Source organism: Cnephaeus nilssonii (genome assembly GCF_951640355.1).
Source record: "Cnephaeus nilssonii genome assembly, chromosome: 20".
In the NCBI taxonomy this organism is placed as follows: Eukaryota; Metazoa; Chordata; class Mammalia; order Chiroptera; family Vespertilionidae; genus Cnephaeus; species Cnephaeus nilssonii.
Genome location: NC_137091.1, coordinates 44,004,992 through 44,023,954, shown reverse-complemented (window position 1 = coordinate 44,023,954; position 18,963 = coordinate 44,004,992). Strand labels below are relative to the sequence as shown.

The 18,963-nt window shown below is 55.9% G+C and overlaps 2 protein-coding genes across 2 annotated transcripts; both read right to left on the bottom strand.

The window, feature by feature from the left end:
• Positions 1–3,496: 3,496 nt before the first annotated feature.
• Positions 3,497–6,394, bottom strand: KCNJ14 (potassium inwardly rectifying channel subfamily J member 14; the record flags this gene model as incomplete). Its single annotated transcript, XM_079800778.1, has 2 exons — positions 3,497–4,084; positions 5,687–6,394. The coding sequence occupies 2 exons, from the start codon at positions 6,392–6,394 to the stop codon at positions 3,497–3,499; spliced, it is 1,296 nt and encodes a 431-aa protein (XP_079656904.1).
• Positions 6,395–11,323: 4,929 nt separating this feature from the next.
• GRWD1 (glutamate rich WD repeat containing 1) lies at positions 11,324–18,298 on the bottom strand. The gene is made up of 8 exons (XM_079800777.1): positions 18,168–18,298; positions 17,877–18,078; positions 17,562–17,679; positions 17,180–17,342; positions 14,496–14,709; positions 14,223–14,365; positions 13,662–13,859; positions 11,324–12,744 (listed from the first exon to the last, which is right to left on the bottom strand). Exons 2-8 carry the CDS (start codon positions 18,061–18,063, stop codon positions 12,427–12,429), a joined length of 1,341 nt encoding a protein of 446 aa, XP_079656903.1. The 5' UTR covers positions 18,064–18,078; positions 18,168–18,298; the 3' UTR covers positions 11,324–12,426.
• Positions 18,299–18,963: the final 665 nt, after the last annotated feature.

Genomic DNA, 18,963 nt, shown 5'->3' with positions numbered 1-18,963 from the left:
GGGACTACGTGGGAGCCATGAGGGCTCCGCCTGCGCCAGGACTTGGGGCAATAGGATGCTGTTTCCACCGAGCCCCGCCGCTGGTGGTGCGTTGCTGGGGGTCGGTACTTCGGTAGTCTTGTTCCAGGGGGCGGGGCCCCAGCTGTCGGTTGTTCTCTGAGCCACAGCTCCTAGCAACCAAGCTTCCTTTTGACGACAGCTGTTGCCACGCAACCGGGAGCAGCTTTGGCTCACTTTTTTAAATTTAAATTCTTTATTGTTGAAAGTATTACATATGTCTCCTTTCTCCGCCATTGACCTCTCCCTGGCCACTCCCACCCCCAGCACATGCCCTCACCCCTCTACTGTCTGTGTTCATTGGTTATGCGTATATGCATGTACACAAGTCCTTGGGTTGATTCCCCCCCCCCCCCCCCCCCCCGCAAGTTCACCTTTCTTTTGGCCTCCTTCTCCCGCTCTGGCCCCTCCTCCATTCTCCAGACCCTTTTTCCACCCCAGCCTCTTCAGAGTTAAGAAGTGGTGGAAAAAAGACGTATTCTGTCTTTTAAATGTTACACTATTTGGTCCGGTTAGCGTGGCTCGGTGGTTGAGCGTTGACCTATGAGCGCTCATGGTTCAATTCTGGTCAGGGCACATGCCTGGGTTACTGGGGCGTGCAGGAGGCAGCCAATCAATGATTCTCTCTCATCATTGATGTTTTTTTCTCTCTCTCCCTCTCCCCCCCCCCTTTCTGAAATCAATTAAAAAATATTTTTTAAAATGTTACGCTGTTTGGTACCTGTCAAGAATGGGACAATAGGAAAAGGCCAAATATAGTGAAAGCACAGGCCCCGCCTTCCTGGCGACAACGAGCTCAAGCTCCTCCCCCTCTCCCTAATACTCCTCCCCTTATTGTAGCATCCTCCCCGGTTGACAACTCCCCTTTCCTCAGCACCCTCCACCTGCTCTGATTCCTTACCCACTTCTCAGGGTCCTTTCCCTTCTCTCCAACTCGCCTCCCTTCAGGTGCACCCCACCTCTCACACTCTTGCTCCCCTCCCTCCTCTCAGAGTCCTCCTGCCTCTGAGGCCCTAACCCCACCCCACTCTCATCCCCATGCCTGGCAGCCAAAGCGGGTGCAGGACCCTGAGCAGAATGGAGAAACTGGGCACCCTGTCATCGGCAGGTCCCTAATGGGGTCTGAGGCGGTGTCTGGGACTTGTCCTCATTCGCGGCCCACGGGCTAGGCAGGGGGAGACAGATTCAGAGCTGGGACCTGGTTAAACTGACAGATTAGACATGGAGCTTCCTAATCTCACTGGCCTTTAGCAGTGGCCCAGGACCTGCCCTCCCTCGTGGAAACCCAGGCTGTGCCAGCCAGGACCCCACTCCCTCTCCTTCCAAGCAGAACCCTTTCCCTGTCCCTTCACCTCACACTTAGCATTCTTCTCCACCCCTAATTCCATTGTCCCCCATCCCTACCCCAGACTCCCTGAGCTGGGAGGGCAGCCAGCTAATTAATCCCATCCGGTTATTACGTGGGGATTCTGGAGGATAAAGGGAGGTGGGGAAGCCAGAAGGGGGGACCTGGGCTGGTGCAGCACCTGGGCAGGCTGGTGGGCAATGCCAGTGCCCGCCCTCAGTCCTGGGACAGGGTGGGACACGGGTGGGAACGTATCCTCACAGGCATTGGTTCCTTTAGCAGCTGGTTCCCTGCCTGCTGGGCACTTAGGTAGATAGAAGCATGGGAAGAGGCCAGGCCCCAGAACCACACTCACAGACACAACACCAGGCTCCCAATGGTTTAATCTGGGGGACAAGTCTCCCCCTAACCACATCCTTGCCTCTGGTATTCAGAGCTACCTCCTGACCGCCAAGCTGGACGAGGGAGGCGTTGATTCTGGCCCTTAGCCACAGCCCACCCTGCACCCAGCCTGCCCTGTCCTTCAGATGTCCAAATTCAGAGCTGGCCTCCCAGAGCGTCTCCCATCCCTGGAAGGCCATGCGTCCCGGCACCGGGGAGAGCTGGGAAGTCTCTGGGACCCTCCGCCCCACGTCCCCCTCACTAAAGTGAGGAATCATGCCTGTGGAAAGGCCCTTAGGAGAAGTTCAAGTTCCAATGCCCCATTTTTACAGATGAGGAAACCGAGGCGAGGAAAGAGGAGTGATGTGCCCAGCCACACAGTCCTTAAGCAGAGCTAGGATACAGAGCAAAGCTTCCTGGGTCCTTATAAAGGATTCCGTTCCAATGAGCTCAAACTCCATTTCTAACCCTCTGTAAGAACCATGGTGGGGGAGGGGGGATAGATATCCGTATTTATATTATATATCATACACATATGTATAACATCTTTAAGAAATAGATACACATCACTAGGGGTAGGATTCCAGAGCATTGTAGACTCACCAGCCATGGTCCCCTCCTTTCCCTTGCCCATTAACTAGCCCTGTTATCCACAGGGTCTTGTCTGGGCCCTCACCTTCAGGCCAGCCCAGAAATGCTGCCTATCAAGCCCCGCGTCCAACTGTTATAGGAGCCAACTAGAACTTCCGGGTTTTGATCGTGGACAGCTCTGGATCCCTGAAGCCTTGGTTCCTTTTGGCATTACAGAACCACAAAGGAGTCATCTGGAACCACCACGCCTTCCTTGACTCTGTGGTCGATCGAGAGCCACGGAATCTTGATTCCTTTGGACATTCTAGAATGGCACTTAAAAAACACACCCGTGGATCACTTAGAAGCATCGATTCTCCCCTGGCTTTGACGTTCCACAGCCACTGGTCTGGAGTTATCTAATATCGAGAACTCCCCATCTGTCACTTCAGTCCTTCTAGACCAACAGACTCTCCATTGTTTTGTGCATTCTCGAAACACAGCGCTTTAGTTTCTGGAGTACTTCAACTATCTAAGGTCAATCTAGATGAACAGTATCAAAACATGGGCTTTCTGGAATCACAGGGCTTTTCTTGACTTGCAATCGACATTCCAGGTCAATCAAAATAGTCCTGAATTCTTGGAGCATTGCATACTTTTTCCTCCTTAGGTGGACTAGAAAAAGATGACGTGCTACTTGGTTGGCTGAGCCGAGACGCAATGGTCCCTTGAATAGTAGACCAATCCAGACCTATAAGGTCTCGATCTCTCTCTCGCTGCTTGAGAACTGCTGACTTCCTCCCCAGAGGCAGTCTCTATTACTGATTCCTGACCCTGCTCAACAACCCAAGCCAGCCATATAGAAGTATCTAGAACCACCAGTCCTTGCCTCCTGGGTGGTCCAGAATCCTGGATCCCTTAGCTCTGGTGAGACCGAGGAATCAGGCTGATAAAGGGGTTTCAGGAGGGAGCACACAACGCAGAGGAATTAAGATCCAGCGTGTCCATGGTGGGCCCACTAGGCAGGCAGAACTTCACCAGCGAATGATTTATCCAGCAGGCCTGTTGGTCCCAGGAGAGGGCCCAGTCTCTCCATTTTGCTACCTCTGGGAAGGGGCTACAAATGGGGGACACCAGCTGGCATCATGGGGGCAGGGTCAGAGACAGGGTTGGTGTGAGTACTCGGGGGCTGGCAGCCCCCTCTTCTGCCTCCGATTCATCTCCCTCCTTGGTTTCCTCTTCCTCCTGGCAGCAACTCAGGGCAAGTTCGTTCTCATAACAAAATGCAGTCAGAGAGTCAGGGAAGCTGGACTTGGGGCTGTGGGAATCCCGCTCTGCCCGCTCATCCAGCTCCTTGGCGCTGCAGACGGGGGTCCCTGGGACCTCATAAGTGCGGTGGAAGTGGCGATAGTCCACCTCATACTGGGAGCCACGCTGGAAGAGGACCGGCTCAAAACGATGGCCCCAGAGCAGCTCACCAGGGAGGTAGGAAGAGCGACACTGCGTGGTCATGGCCGTGGCCTCCACCATGCCCTCAAGGATGACCACTAGCTCAAAGTCAGCCCGGGCCAGCTCTGCGCGCCCCAGCTCATAGAGAGGACTGGAGGAGTCGATCTCGTGCACGATGGTGATGGGGGACACCAGGAAGATGCGATCAGTGCCGCCATCGAAGCCCACGTCCACGTCCTGGTGGTCCAGCGGGATGTACTCACCTTCGGGGGTCACCCGAGGCTGCAGCAAAAGACAAGGGGCCCAAGACAGATGCAGGGAGATGAAAGGAGACAGAGATGATGATAGGAAGCAATGGGCATGCAGGAAAAGAGAAGAGTGGAGACTGGTAGCAGGGAGGGTGGGGTGAGGAGAAGAACCCAGAGAGAGGGGGGTAAGGCCCAGGGAGAGGAAGTGGAGGCTCAGAGGAAGAGGGGACAGAGACCCAGAGGTAAAGAGAGAGGGACAGAGACTCAGGGGGTTTGGGGATAGAAACCGAGGGAGAGACAAGGGAGAGAGGAAGAGAGGGACAGAGTGACATTGGCAGAGCCACAGAAATCAGCAAAGCAGAGACGAAATTAAAGAAACAGAAGAGAAGAATGACATCCAAGCAGCAATTGGAGAAGCGGAAAAGAAAAACGGCTTTCAGTGAACAGAGAAAGATAAACCAGGATGACAATCTAGGTGCAATATCCTGTGTTCCCCGCTGCTTCATGCCAGCCCCTGGGCGCTCTGCACCCCACCCCACCCCCACCCCAAGCCCTGCAGCCCCTGTGCATATGTGTGGTGGAGAGGAGGGCACGCAGTCCACAGACCAGGCATTGGCAGCTTCACCCCACCTACCCACTGGTTCCATACCCACCTCCCAGGCCATGTCAGCACCCCATAGGCTGCTGGGATAGACAATATCAATATCCCTCCCAGGTCATGAGTCCTGGTGTCTCAGACAAGTGGGAGAGAGAGGTGGGGGGTGGGGCCCATTCTCTCCCACCCGCTGTCTCCGGGAGACCCCAGTCGCTGCTGGGAGCTGTAGTTCCCACCACCACCTTGTTCTCCCTCTCACCCAAGCACAAGCTCAGCCCAACGTCAAGTGTCTACTTGGACAAGGGCAGCTAGCCTCAGAATTTGGGCAGTTTGACCACAATTCTAGAAACACTAAAGCAAAAAGCGCCTTTTTGCAGAGCGTTGGAGGGAGCCACTACCCCAGCAGCCAATGGGAGTTGTTGTTTTGTTTGTTTGTTTGTTGCTGAGAAGCTAAAATTCAAGAGTGTCCCAACCCCGGCTCTGTACCCCTCCAAGCAGGAGGCTGGTGGGAGAGGCTGGGCCGCTGAGATGGGGAACAATTGTGTTCACGGCTGCTTAGGTGTGAGCTGCACCCCATCCTGGGACCTACATCTCCCACAATCCCACAGGGGCCAGGCCTCAAGTCATAAGCCGCTGCGATTTGCACCACCCGCAAAACTACACGTCCTCACACCACCTCTCCCCGGCACTTTCCCAGACCCCAGAGGTGTCTGAGTTCAGAGCCTTTACAGGCCCCTCAAGGTTTAGATTTCCCACAATTCCATGGGGGGGGGGGGCCTCAAACCCCAGAAAGCTCTTTGTGTCTCAAAATCTGTCTCAAGTCTAAGGTTTACATCTCCTAAACTACTCCAGGACTCAAACTCCAGCCACAAGTAAAGCAAGAGGGTCCCTGTCCGAGAGACTGCTGGGAATTGTAGTCCATGCACCCTCCACGTCCAACGCACGCCTCGCCCTCAGGCCTACATCTCCCACAATCCCCAGGGGCACCCCCCACCCCTGTGAAAGGCCCTTCCCTGCCTCTCCGGGGCCTGGGCCTCGCACCTGCAACAGCTGGGCCCGCACGTGGGCCTCGACCAGGTGGCTGCGGCGCAGGTTCCCCACGCGCCACATGAGGCAGAGGCGGCGGTCGCGCAGCGCCACCACGGCGTTCTCGCTGAAGATGAGCGTCTCGTTGCGCTTCTTGGGCTTGGCCATCTTGGCCATGACGGCGCCCACGACGAAGGCGTCGAGCACGCAGCCGGCGATGCACTGCAGCACCACGGCGGCCACGGCGGCCGGGCACTCCTCCGTGACGCTGCGCACGCCGTAGCCGATGGACGTCTGCGTCTCCAGCGCGAAGAGGAAGGCGGCCAGGAAGCTGGCCACGTGGGAGAAGCAGGGCGCGGGCGGCGGCGGCGCGGCCAGGTCGCCGTGCAGCGAGGCGATGAGCCAGAAGGCCAGGCTGAAGAGCAGCCAGGAGGCGAGGAAGGAGCAGGAGAAGAGCAGGCACATCCAGCGCCAGCGCACGTCCACGCACGTGGTGAACAGGTCGCTCAGGTAGCGCGCGCCCTGGCCGCCCAGGTTCACGAAGCGCACGTTGCAGTGGCCGTCCTTCTTGACGAAGCGCCCGCGGCGCCGCCCCGCTGCCGCCGACTGCGCCGGCGCCCACCCGTTGCGGCACAGCCCCGGCCCGGCCTCCTCATCGCCCGCCCTGCTGTCCCCCGGTTCTAGGCCGCCGCTCAGGCGGCGCAGGGCCTTGGCCAGGCCCATTGGCGGGGACAACCCCTCCTCTTGGGCTAGTGGGGGGCGGGCGCCCCGAACCTGCAGGGACAAGAAATGGGCAGAGACGTCAGAGGTGCCGGGAATGGGTGGGCATGCTCCCTGGGCCCTGGTGGCCTCATCTGGCAAATGGGTGGAAGAATGCTCACCTTGAAAGTCACAACAGTACAGCCTCAACAACCGTGACAGTAATACTTGTAATGACAGGAGAGACTTGTACAGCAACCACAGCGACAGAACTATGGCCGTAACCACACCACTGTAAGCCACAATAATGTGTTAGCCGACATTTACAGTGCCACACACTGTTGTGAACACTCTACGTGAATTTTCTTATTTGAGCCTCGCAACACTATAGGCATTATTTTCCCCATTTACAGATGAGGAAACTGAGGTACGGGATGTTTAACGTGCCCAAGGTCACAGCTGATTAAACGGGTTTGAGTGCTAGCAGTCTAGCTCCAGAGCCCAAGCTCATAACCACTAAGGGGTCACTGGCTCTCAGCATGGAGTCAGCGGGGAGATGAGCTGGAGCCCTGAGGTCCCTATTGTTCAAAACCAAGCAGGCCCTGGCCGGGTGGCTCAGTTGGTTGGAGCATCCTCCCATACACCCAAAGGTCTCCGGTTTGATTCCCAGTCAGGGTACAAACCCAGGTTGCTGGTTCGATCCCGGGTGGGGGTGCATGTGGGAGGCAACCGATCAATGTTTCTCTCCCTCTCCCTCCCTCTCCCACTCTTCTTCTCTCTCTCTCTCAAATCAATAAAAATATATCCTCGGGTGAGGATTAAAACAAAACAAAACAAAACAACAACAACAAAAAAAGCTCAGAAAACACAAGCAACAAAAGGGGGAAAATAAATAAATTGAACTTCATCAAAGTAAATACTTTTGTGCTTCAAAGGACATTAACAAGGTGAAAGAGAACTCACTAATGGGAGAAAATAGTTGCAAATCATATATCTAAGAAATTTGTATCCAAAAATATATAAGGAGTCCTTACAACTCAATAATAACAAGACAACCCAATTTTAAAATAGGCAAAGGATCTGAATAGACATTTCTCCAAAAAAAGTTATACAAATAGCCAATAAACACATGAAAATATTGGCATCAGCCATCAGGGATGCTAATCATAATCACAATGAGATACCACTTCACACCTACTTAGGATGGCTATCATAATAAACAATACAAAAACAAAACCCAGGAAATACGTGTTGAAAAGGATGTGGGGAAATTGGCACCCTCGAGAGTCCAGCAGTCCCTTAAATGATTAAACATAGAGTTGCCGTATGATCCAGCAACTCCACTCCTAGGTATTTCCCAAGAGAAATTTAAAAAGTGTCCACACAACACTTGTACACACATGTTCACAGCAGCACTATTCACTAGAGACAGAAGATGGAAACTACCCAAGTGACCATCAGTTGATAAGTGGATAATAAAATGTGGTAGTTCCACACAATGGAGTACTACCCAGTAGTGAAAAGAAATGAGTACAGACACACGCTACAACATGGTTGAACCTTCAAAACATTATGTTAAGTGAAAAAAGCCAATCACAAAAGACCATATATTTTTTATGTTGTTTTTTTTATTATTATTGATCTGAGAGAGGGAAACATCAATGACGGGAATCATTGATTGGCTGCCTCCTGCACACCCCCTTCTAGGCATTGAGCCTGCAACCTAGGTACATGCCCTCGACCAAAACCAAACCAGGGACCCTTCAGTCCAAGGACTGACGGCTCTATCCACTGAGCCAAACTGGTTAGGGTAAAACCACATATTTTATACTTGCATTTACATGAAATGTCCAGAATGGGCAAATTGAGAAAGTAGTCTAGTCATGCCTAGGACTGTGGAGATGGAAGGATGGGGCAGTAATAGCCAGAGGACACGGCGTTTCTTATTGGGGAGATAAAAATGTTCTAAATTGGCCCTGGCCAGTTTAGCTCAGTGGATAGAGTGTTGGCCTCCAGACTGAAGGGTCCAGGGTTTGATTCTGGTCAAGGGCACATGCCCAGGCTGCAGGCTTGACCCCCAGTGGGGGGTGTGCAGGAGGCAGCTGATCAATGATTCTCTTTCATCATTGATGTTTCTCTCTCCCTCTCCCTCTATGAAATCAATAAAAAAAAATTTTTTTAAATGTTCTAAAATTGTGGTAATGATTACACAACTCTGTGAATGTACTAAAAACCCTTGAATTGTACACTTTAATGTGTGAGTTGTATGGTATGTGAATTATATTTCAATGAAGCTGTTACAAAAACACACACACAAAACAAATAAACCCAGCTCCCCCTGACTCTCAGACCTTGGGCAAATCTTTGTGAGCCTCAGTTTCCTCAGCTGTAAAATGGGGAAACTGGACTTCTCTGTCAAGGTCAGGAAGGGCTTCCAGTCATATATAGACCCAAGGCCCAATCCTGGCTCAGTTGCTGACCCACTATGTGCCCTGAGACAACTGACTTCCTTTTCTGGAGCCTCCATTTACTCATCAGTGGGGTGGGGATAAAAACCCACCACCTTGAAAGGAAGAAGGATCCAGAAGAAAGACCTTGGACTTTTGAATGAATCCGGCTCTGCCATTTACTAGCTGGAGGACTGGTGGTGAGTCACATCCCTTCCTGAGCCTGTTTCCTCATCTGTGAAATGGAGAGAATCTCATCACCCTCCTGCAGCTGCAGGGTAACATCCGGCACGCTGGGGGCAGGGACCTATATGGACCAGGGGTGAAATATTTGGCCTATCGGTTCCATCAACATGTACCAAGCACATGCATATGATCCTGGGATCCTGATGGGCTTCCGGGCGGGACTGGGGGCACTCAGTTTAAAGAGAGGGCTGTCAATGTCAAGTTCAATACCAAAGGGTTCTCCTCCTCCATTCCCCCAGGCCTCCAGCTCTGCACCTGCCGTCCATGGCCACCTGGACAGCCCTGCACCTGGGCTTTTCACCCATTCCACAGGCAGAGTGGAGGCTCAGGGGGGTGCACTGGGCCTGGCTGTGTCCAGCACCCAGGATGTATCCCAACTCTTCTTTCACCCATAATTACTCCGGCTGTGAAAAGATGGTTTGCCAAAAGGGGGAAACTGAGGCTAGGCCCTGAAGGCAGGTTTAAGGTCCGGATCCAGGTCCTGACCTAGACATTTGTAGTCCTCTCCTGCCTGAAGTCCCCACTCTGTACTGTGTGCCCCAGATGACAGGGTAGGGGAGGCGAACTGGCATCCCCCCGACCCAGCACCCATCCCAGCTGGGGCCTCCTCACACCCCCACCTGAATCTAACCACAACCCTGGGGACTTCCCTTTTCACAGGCAACACCACTGGTCCTTCCCCTGGCTCGGTCCCTCAGCTGGAAAATGGCAAACCATGGACTCCCACCCTGGTTTGGGGCCCTTGGGTGCCGAAGCCTGAGCCTGGGGCACGGACCCCCTATCATAGGCGGTCCTGAGCACCTGCCATGTCCTGGGCCGCAGGATGAGCTCCTTGGATGTCCCCGCCCACCCACTGGGCTCCACCAGACCCTACCGCTCACCTTCCGTTCGGGATGCTGGGAGGTCAGGGTCACTGCTCTGGGCCACAGCGTGGGGAACAGGCTGAGACCCGGCCAGACCCCTGCAGTGCGAGGGTGGGGTGCCAGTTTGGGTTCTGCACCTCTCCAACCCGGGACTCTGCCTCTCCAGTAAATCGAGGCCCACACTCAGCCCGACATGACCGTGTCCATTTCCCAGAGCAGATGGGGCAGGGGCTTCCCCTCCGGGGGGCCTGTTTGCACCCAACATGGCCCAGCTTCCATGGGTGGATGCTACTCCGACTCAGGGGGGACCCCTGCCCCGCAAGAGCAGGCCGGAGGGAAAGGCTCCAGAGCCTGAAGTCCTCCCCACCCCCCTCTGACCTGCCCGAGAGCAGCTTAATGTTTCCATATAAAGGAGGCAGGGGGCTTAAGGTGCCTTAACTTCGCCTGTAAGTCACCGCCTAATCTGAGGCCAAGAAGCTCCGCCCCCAGGCCCAACCTCCCTCCCTTCCTCCCCAAAGAAACACTTTCACACTCTTCCGGAGAGCCTGGGTATTTCCCCTACCCTCAGGGCAGTGGGGTCTGGGAAGTAGAGACTGATAGGAGCAGGGGGGGGGGGGGGGGAGGCGGAAGGCAGAGCCTGGGCAAAGACAAGGGTACAGAATCGGAGATGAGCAGGAAGAGGGAGCCTGAGAGAGAACAGATGGGGGTGGGGGTGGAGACCCAGAGGGAAGGGCATAGGGACAGAGAGAGACCCAGACAGAGCGACAGGGACCCAGAGGGAGGGGGACAGAGGTCCAGAGGGAGGCAGGCAGACAATGGGGAGATGGATGGGGGACAGAGGCCCAGGGAGAGAGGAACAGCAACACAGGCAGAGGAGCAATTGGGAAAGCCATGGAGATGGTGTCTTAGGGAAGGGGAAGATGGGGAGATGGGAGGCCGAGACCAATGGAAGACACAGAGATGGGCAAGAAAGAGGCTCCGTTGAGATGGAGGATGCGGGGGGGAGGGGGGGCAGTGAAAAAGAGCACAAAATGTCGATGGGGTCGGTCGGAGGCACCAAACTTGAAGGGAGCGATTGTTCTGGGGCTGGACTGTCACCGAGGGTAAGACTGGACCTCTCCGAGGGGGACAGCAAGGATGGGGTGGGGATGCTGGAGTAGATGCCCAAGCAAGAAGGGGGAGGAGGTGGGATGGCCCTCAGCCCGGGACCCCTGCCCAGGCTTCTGCACGGAGCACATACCTGGTGGGGCGGCCCACCCCCATGCCCTCCGCTGGGGGCTCCTCTGTGGGTGCTGATGGCTGCGGTCTGTCCTTAGCCCCAGGGGCCTTGTGCCGGGTGCCCAACCTCTGTGTCCACAGGCGGATCAGAGGCCTGGCCCGAGGGGGGGCAGGGGGTGGGGCCAGCTCAGAGCCGCAGAGGGGGAGCCAGGGAGGACAGCCAGGCAGGCGGCTGGGCTGCAGCCCAGGCAAGCTGGAGAGGTGGCAGAGACACAGAGGGGGCAGGGACAGCGCATGGGGCCAGGAGCCACGGGAAGATGGGGACACAAATGCAGCAGAGAAAGATGGGGACATGGATGAGGGAACAAAAGGGGCGAGATGATGATAAAGGAGACAGTGACTGAAGGAGAAATGGGGGGGCGCCCTGGTTCTCCCTGCAACAAAGCCTTAAAAAGCTGGGGGTCACAGGTGAGATGCCCTCCGGAGACGCGGAGTGAGCCCGGATGGAATAAGATGTAGGGAAAGCAGAAGGGGTTGCACCTAAAGGGGTTGAAGGCTGGAGCAGGTGCCAGATTCCTGCTCCTCCCGTTTTATCAGGGAAGCGGCCAGGAGGACGAGTCTCACACATCAGGCCTATTCCCATCCTTTATTGGCTCTTAGGACCCCCCCACCCCCCGACTTTCCTCCCTCCGCACGCCTGCCTTCAGCACGGGGGGGAGAAAGCCCACGCAGCCCCCACTGGGGAGTCCTGGCCAAACCCAGCTGGCAGGACGACAAGGGGCAAAGCCTAATTCTCCGTGGCGGGGGGAGAAACACCCCTCAAACTAGGTCCAGTCATTGCAAAGCACTTGGGTTTGAGTTCCCTGAGGTCAAAGGGTCAATCCAAGTGCCTCAGCTGACAAAATATTTCTAGTAATTGGGGCCACACCAGGCCAACAGAGTCCCCTGAAGGGTGGGGGAGTCACGGGGCTGAACCAAGTCTGTGGGGGGGTGGTGGGGCCGCTGGAGTCACACCCAGTGGTCGCCAACCAGTGGTCCGCGAGGTCTGAAAGGTGGGCGACCGCTGCTTTAGAGCGCCAAGGGTCAAACCAAGCCCTTTGGCTGGAGGGCTCATCAGGCCAAACCAAGTCCCTCTGAAGAACAGTAAGTCCAGCAGAACCCATCACGGTGGCCAGTGGGCCGAGCAGAGTCCCTCTCTGGAGGACCGGTCCGCAGATCTGGATGAGTTCCTTCCAGGAAACCAACCTCAACGTCCGTTCCCCAGCGCACGGCCAGGCCGCGCTCAGACGCTGATGGTGCGGAAGACGGTGAAGCCGGACAGGGCGGTGCTGACCAGGACCCCGGGGCACTGCGCGTGCCAGTGCAGCTCCTTCAGGTCGGTCTCGCCCTGGTGCACAAACAGCAGCTGCTGGGGGAGGTCCGCCAGCCCGGGGTCCGTCTCCGCGTCGCCCGCCTCGGCGTCCCGCTCCACCGCCAGGTCCCACTGTGTGATCTGGTTGTCTGCACCCGAGGCTGCGAAGACCCCACTGTCCTGGGGGTGCCACTCGACGGAGGTCACAGGGGCCACATGCTGCTTGAAAGTGGCCACCGGGGAGCCAGACTGTGTGGGAAAACAGGAGTCAGGGGCTTTGAGCACCTCAGCCTGAGTCCTGGGGTACCCCGGGCAGAGCCCCAACCCTCTCCAGCCTCGGGGTTCAATCAGGGCTCCAACCTTGAGCCCCCACAAGCCCAGATTCTCTGAAAGGGACAGAGGGGGAGGTACAGCTGGTAACAATGGCCTCATGTCCCAGGGGCTGCTGGGAACCCTGGTTTCACCTGCACAGAAGCCCATCACTGGAAGGGGGTGTCCTCCCCACTGGTCCTATGGCCTTAAAGGGGCGGAAGCAGGGCTCCCGGGCTCCAGGAGCAGCAGATGCAAAGAACCAGAAGCTGCTTTTCCCACACAAAGGGGCTAATTTGGAGAAGCGTCTCCAGAGTTCCAATCAACTCGGCCATGTGACCTGGCCATGCACCTGCCTTGGGGCTGGAAACCTGTTCTAGAAACTTCCCAGGGGTGATTGTAGAGAACCCATGACACCGGCAGGGAGAAAGATTAGGACACGGGGGTCCCGGAGGCGCAGAGCCCCGGGAAGTGAGCGCTCTGCTCAGGCGGATCCTGGACACAGCAATCTTCCTGCCCAGAAGCCCTCAGCGCGACAAGCAGCGCGTCGCTGGACCACAACGTCTCCCCTGCTCCTGGCCTCTCTATGCCTGCACCTCGCCTGCACTGGGGGAGCTGGGCCCCGGAAGTCCCTGCCGCTTCTGTCTCCTGTCAGCTCTCCGGCCGGTAGAACGCACTTCCACGTCAGCCACAAGCCATCCTCCCGCTGAGCCCCTTCCGCATCTGTAGCCGAAGGGCTGGGCCCAGGGAAAGGGCGCTCCCGGCTCTGGCGTCTAAGACCCCTTCCGAGGGCAAACCCGCAAATCCCAGTGGCCGCTGGGAGCAGGGGCTTCTCGGGTGCCTTGCTGGGAACACACCTTGAACTGCCGCAGGTCCCACACCTTGAGGGCCCCGTCATCCCCGCCGCTGAGCAGGAAGGGCTCCCGGCGGCTCCAGTTGATGACGTTGACGTCCCCATCGTGGGCGGCGGCAGTGGTGAGCATGCAGGCCTTGCTGGGGGCGGCCCGGATGTCCCAGATGCGAATGGAGGCGTCAGCTGAGCAGGAGCCGAATACCTGGAAGAGGAGTCTGAGCGACCGGGCTCCCTGCACCCCGCCCAAGACCAGGTACTTGCAGTGGGCCCCTCACTAGGACCTGCCCCAGCCCCTCCTCCTTTAAGACCCAGGAATCCAGCCCAGCCGGTGTGGCTCAGTTGGTTGACTGCTGACCCAGGAACCAAGAAGTCACTGGTTCAATTTCCAGGCAAGGCACATGCCTGGGTTGCCGGCTTGGTCCCAGGAGGGGGTGTGTAGGAGGCAGCCGATCAATGATTCTACCTCTCTCTCCCTCTCCCTTCCTCTCTGAAATCAATAAAAATACATAGTAAAAAAAAAAAAAAAAAAAAAGACCCAGGAATCCAGACCCCGGCCCTGCCTCACCGTGTCCTCGGTCGGGGACCACTGCAAGTCCTCCACGGAGCGTGTGTGGCCCACGAAGGGCCGCTGGTCTACATGCCAGGAGCCGCCGTCCGTGGGCGTCCAGAGGTGGATGTTCTTCTGACAGTCACCCGTCAGCAGGCGCCCTGGGGAGTCGGGAAACTACCGGTCCCAGCTGGCCCAGCGCAGTCCCCTCCCTGGAGTCAGCACCCACCCCTGCTGCAGACCCTGCTCCCTCTTGCACCCCAGGACCAAGTGCATACCCCAGGGACTCACCGGGCACACGGGGGGACCAGTCCAGGGCAAAGCCCTCGCCCATATGGCCGGCGAAGGCGAAGATAGGCTTCGTGCGCGCCTGCTCATCGCGGAGGAAGGCGGCCAGGGCCTGGGGGTCATCGACCACCTGCAGAAGCCGCCGCAGCGCAAACACCTCCACCTGGCCCTTCTCTGACCACACCCCAGCCACCGGCTCCTCGCCCAGCCAAGACACCTGTGGGGGGAGAAGGACGGGGAGGTGAGCTGGGAGGGGCAGGAGGCTCAGGTTGGTGACCACAGCTGCTAGCACCCCTGAGAACGAGGACTGCAGTTCCTCAGACCCCCCACCCCCGGGGCTGGGACAACAACCCCCAGAATCCTTTGCAGGAAAGGACCACATCCTGCAAGCCCAGCTTGGTACCTGGGACAACTCCCCACCTGCGGTAGAGGTGGTGGTGGGAGAACAAAACTCCTTCAAGACTCCTGGGAATCAAGGCTGGAATTCCCACCAGCCCTCATCAGACTCCGGGTCTCTGCTACCCTCTCAATGTCGGAGAGTCACAGGCCTCAGGCCTCAGTCCATTTGCTCACAAGGAGATCCCGTTCAGCCTCAGGCTTTCCAGCAGCGCCTAGCCCCGACCTCCTTCTTGAACTCCAGACTCATGTCACATTGACCATTCAAACCTCACGCCATCAAAGCCAAGCTCCTAATCGCCAACTGCAACCTACTCCTCCCCAAACGGCAGGACCTATTTTTGACTTTTCTCTTCCTCAACCCGACACCTATGCTGATCCCACTAAAAATGCACCACTTCGCCCTAGCCAGTTTGGCTTAGTGGATAGAGCACCGGTCGGCGGACCAAAGGGTCCTGGGTTTGATTCTGGTCAAGGGCACGTACCTTGGTTGCAGGCTCCTCCCCAGCCCGGGCCCTGGTCAGGGCTCATGCAGGAGGCAACCAATAGATGTGTTTCTCTCACTTTCCCTCTCTCTTCCACTCTCCCTAAAAAAATCGATGGAGCCCTGACCGGTTTGGCTCAGTGGATAGAGCGTCGGCCTGTGGACTGAAGGGTCCCGGGTTTGATTCTGGTCAAGGGCATGTACCTTGGTTGCGAGCACATCCCCAGTAGGGGTTGTGCAGGAGGCAGCGGATCGATGTTTCTCTCTCATCGATGTTTCTAACTCTCTATCCCTCTCCCTCCCTCTCTGTAAAAAAAAATCAATAAAATATATATTTTTAAAAATCAATGGAAAACTATCCTCAGGTGAGAATTGGGGGGAAAAAAAAAAAAGCACCACTTTTATCCCTTCCCACCACCTACCTCTATTATTGTCTCGCACATTGCTACTGACGCCATCCCTCTCCTGAACTACAGCCCCGACAGGACTGGCCGCTGCCCTCGCCTTCCTGCAGCCTCTTCTCAACACAGCGGGCAGAGGAATGAAAACACAAGTCAGATCCCACCTTTCCTGTGCTCCCAACTCTCCCACGGCTTCCAACGTCTCCCCGAGTAAAAGCCAAGTCCTTACAATGGGCTACAAGGCCCTAACCTATCTGTCTCGTCTGGGCCCACCCCCGAGATCTTGTCGCTGTATCCCTTGCTCATTCTGCTCTAAACACACTGGCCCCCCCCCAGCTTCTCTCAAAAACTCCTCCAACATGCCAAGTTCACCGCAGGCCTGTGCACTTGTTTTCCTTGCCTGCAAACCTTTTCCCACACACCTTTGGCTCACTCCCTCACTTCCTGTGGGTCTCTGTATAAATGGCTCCTTATCAGTGAACACTTCCCAGGCCACGCTATTTAAAATAGCAACCCATGCCCTAGCCAGTTTGGCTCAGTGGATAGAGCGTCGGCCTGTGGACTGAAGGGTCCCAGGTTCGATTCCAGCCAAGGGCATGTACCTTGGTTGCGGGCACATCCCCAGAAGTGGATGTGCAGGAGGCAGCTGAATTGATCATCGATGTTTCTAACTAGCTATCCCTCTTCCTTCCTCTCTGTAAAAAATCAATAAAATGTATTTTAAAAAAATAAAAATAAATAAATAAAATAGCAACCCACACAGGAACACCCTAAACCCTTACCTGACTTTATTTTCCCTCTACTACACTTAGCACCTTGACACAGTACACATCTACTTATTCTGTTCTTGTCCCCTTCTCCAGCAGCATGTAAGTTCCAAGCAGCCAGAGACCTTTTGCTCCCTGTTAAATCCCTAGAGTCCAAAACAGTACCTAAAACACGTTAACACTTTAACGGACATGCACAGCCGGAACCACCGCATTTAACTCACACATCAGCCTGATCAGAAGATGCTATAACCCTAAACCACAAGAGTAACCTCACAGCTCAGAACAGTTCCTGAAAAATAACAGGAAACACAGGACACTCACATTACAACCAGGTGCTGTTTCCAAGCACCTGAGATAACTGTATTTCAGTCACAGAAAGAATTGTATGTTATTCTAGTTGATCCTTAACACCAGTCAAGTTTTGCAACTCTCACCATTTCACAGAACATTAAAAAAAATAAACGCCTCACAGCACCCCGTACAACTCAGAATAGCTAAGACATATGTAAAGTGACATATAAAATCATGTGCCTGATGCTTCCCCAAAAGCTGAAGGGCGTGAGGAGGTGCAGGTGTAGACGTGAGAGTAGGGGTGTGCCCCAGAGATGTAGAGCAGACTGCTTAGACTGTACTTACCCGAACTCGGTTGATGCCTCCGTAGTGGGGCACCATGGCCAGCTCCAGCTGAGGCTTCCGATCTTCTTCATCCTCTTCATCTTCCTCCTCCTCCTCCTCATCGCTGCCCTCTGATGGCGGGGGCTTGGTCCCGTGCAGATTGTGCATCCGAAGCATCATTAATCTGGGGGAAAGTGGGATGTGACTAAGGCGCTGGGTGTCAGGATCCTTAGGGAGGAGGGAAGACGGAAACCCCAACTTCTGGGTCGGAGGGAGGCAGACGCTGGAAGCCCTACCTACCTCCTGGGTCCTGGGGAAGGGGAGCTGGAGGCGGACTCCTGGACTTTGAGGCAGGAAGAGGCTGGGGACTTGGGCTCCTAGGAAAGCCGCAGGCCTCACTCACCTGTTGCTTTGGGCGCTCTCCGCCTGGGTCCCGGCACACAGGTAGAGTGTCAGAGGAAGCTCGGTGCGATTGTCCCCGAGGTGATCCCGGACTATGTCAAAGCTGAGACAGGGGGCGCCTGGGGAGGGAAGGAGAGGTTGGAAAGTCATGATGGGACGGCGGGATCTCAGCGCCCTCCAGTGTGACGCCACCCTTCTCAGACCCCAGTCTTCCCTTTCAGAGCGCCTCTCAAGTTAAAGGCTCAGGACCTGGGCCCCTCAGGACCCAGGATTCCAGCTCCCTCCTTCCCCAGGGGCCAGGAGTCTGGGTGCCCACCTGTCTGCGCTCGGTGGTACAGCACGTAGGCCTCCTCGTCCATGACCAGCTCCTCTCCTTCGCGCAGCGGCGGTCCCCGGCCGGGCAGATAGACCTGGGCCGGGCCCTCGGACCCAGCGTCGCGGGACTCGGCCTCCATGGGCTCCTCGGTTTCACACGTGCGCCGCCGACCCTTGCGCGCCGCCATCCTCGAAGCCTCTAGCTGTCGGCGCGAGGTGAGAGCGTCACTTCCGGGTTGCGCTTTTCCCCCGCCCCCACCCCCTTCGGAGAGCCACCAGGCGGCGCCGTTACCTTGGAAACTCTCCAGTTCACCAATTAGAGAGGGCGTTGGGGAGAGGGAGAAGGAGAGCAAGGTAACGGCGTCCTGGTTTAGCCATGGAGGCCTGTGGTGGATACGGGGAGACCACCAGAGCCGCTTAACTTTGAGGCGCTCTTCCGCGGAGCCGTGGCAAGGCCTCCTGGGAGTTGTAGTTCTCTGGGAGGCGTGTGTTCCGCATCTGCTAGACTCTGAGTTCTGAGCCTCCACCTTTGACTCCCAGAGCTGTCTTTCCGCTCAGATGATTATTCATGTATGCAAATAAGAGCTCTTGCGGACCAGGACCGTGGGTTTCTGTTCTCTGAAGACCCATAAAAGCGGTTTCTTCTCCCCTCCTTGTGATGATGGCTTTAATTTATTTCAAAATGCTTAATGTAAGCAGGATGACATTACGCGTGAGTTAGTCGGTGGAATCTACCCTCTCGGGGCAGTCAAGTGCCTAACCAGGACTTCACATTGCAGCTATGGTCGGCGAGCACTTAATCAGAAAGTCCACCCTCTGGAGGCAGCTATTACAAGTGCTTCTCTTTATCGCCCATCAGCAGCAGAGGTTTGGCTAATTGGCATAATGAAATGTTAGAAATAGATTCTCCTTGGTGAGATTAACGGTCTTCAAGATACGTGGACTGGCTGGAATCTATTAGACACTCTTCCTCGCTTGCATGAACAGGATATTAAGAATCTTGCAAGCCTCGTTGCCCGTAGCCATAGGAATGGGACCCTAGACTTGACCCTAAAATGGTTTGATGCTGGATCTTTCCTGAGTTCTCT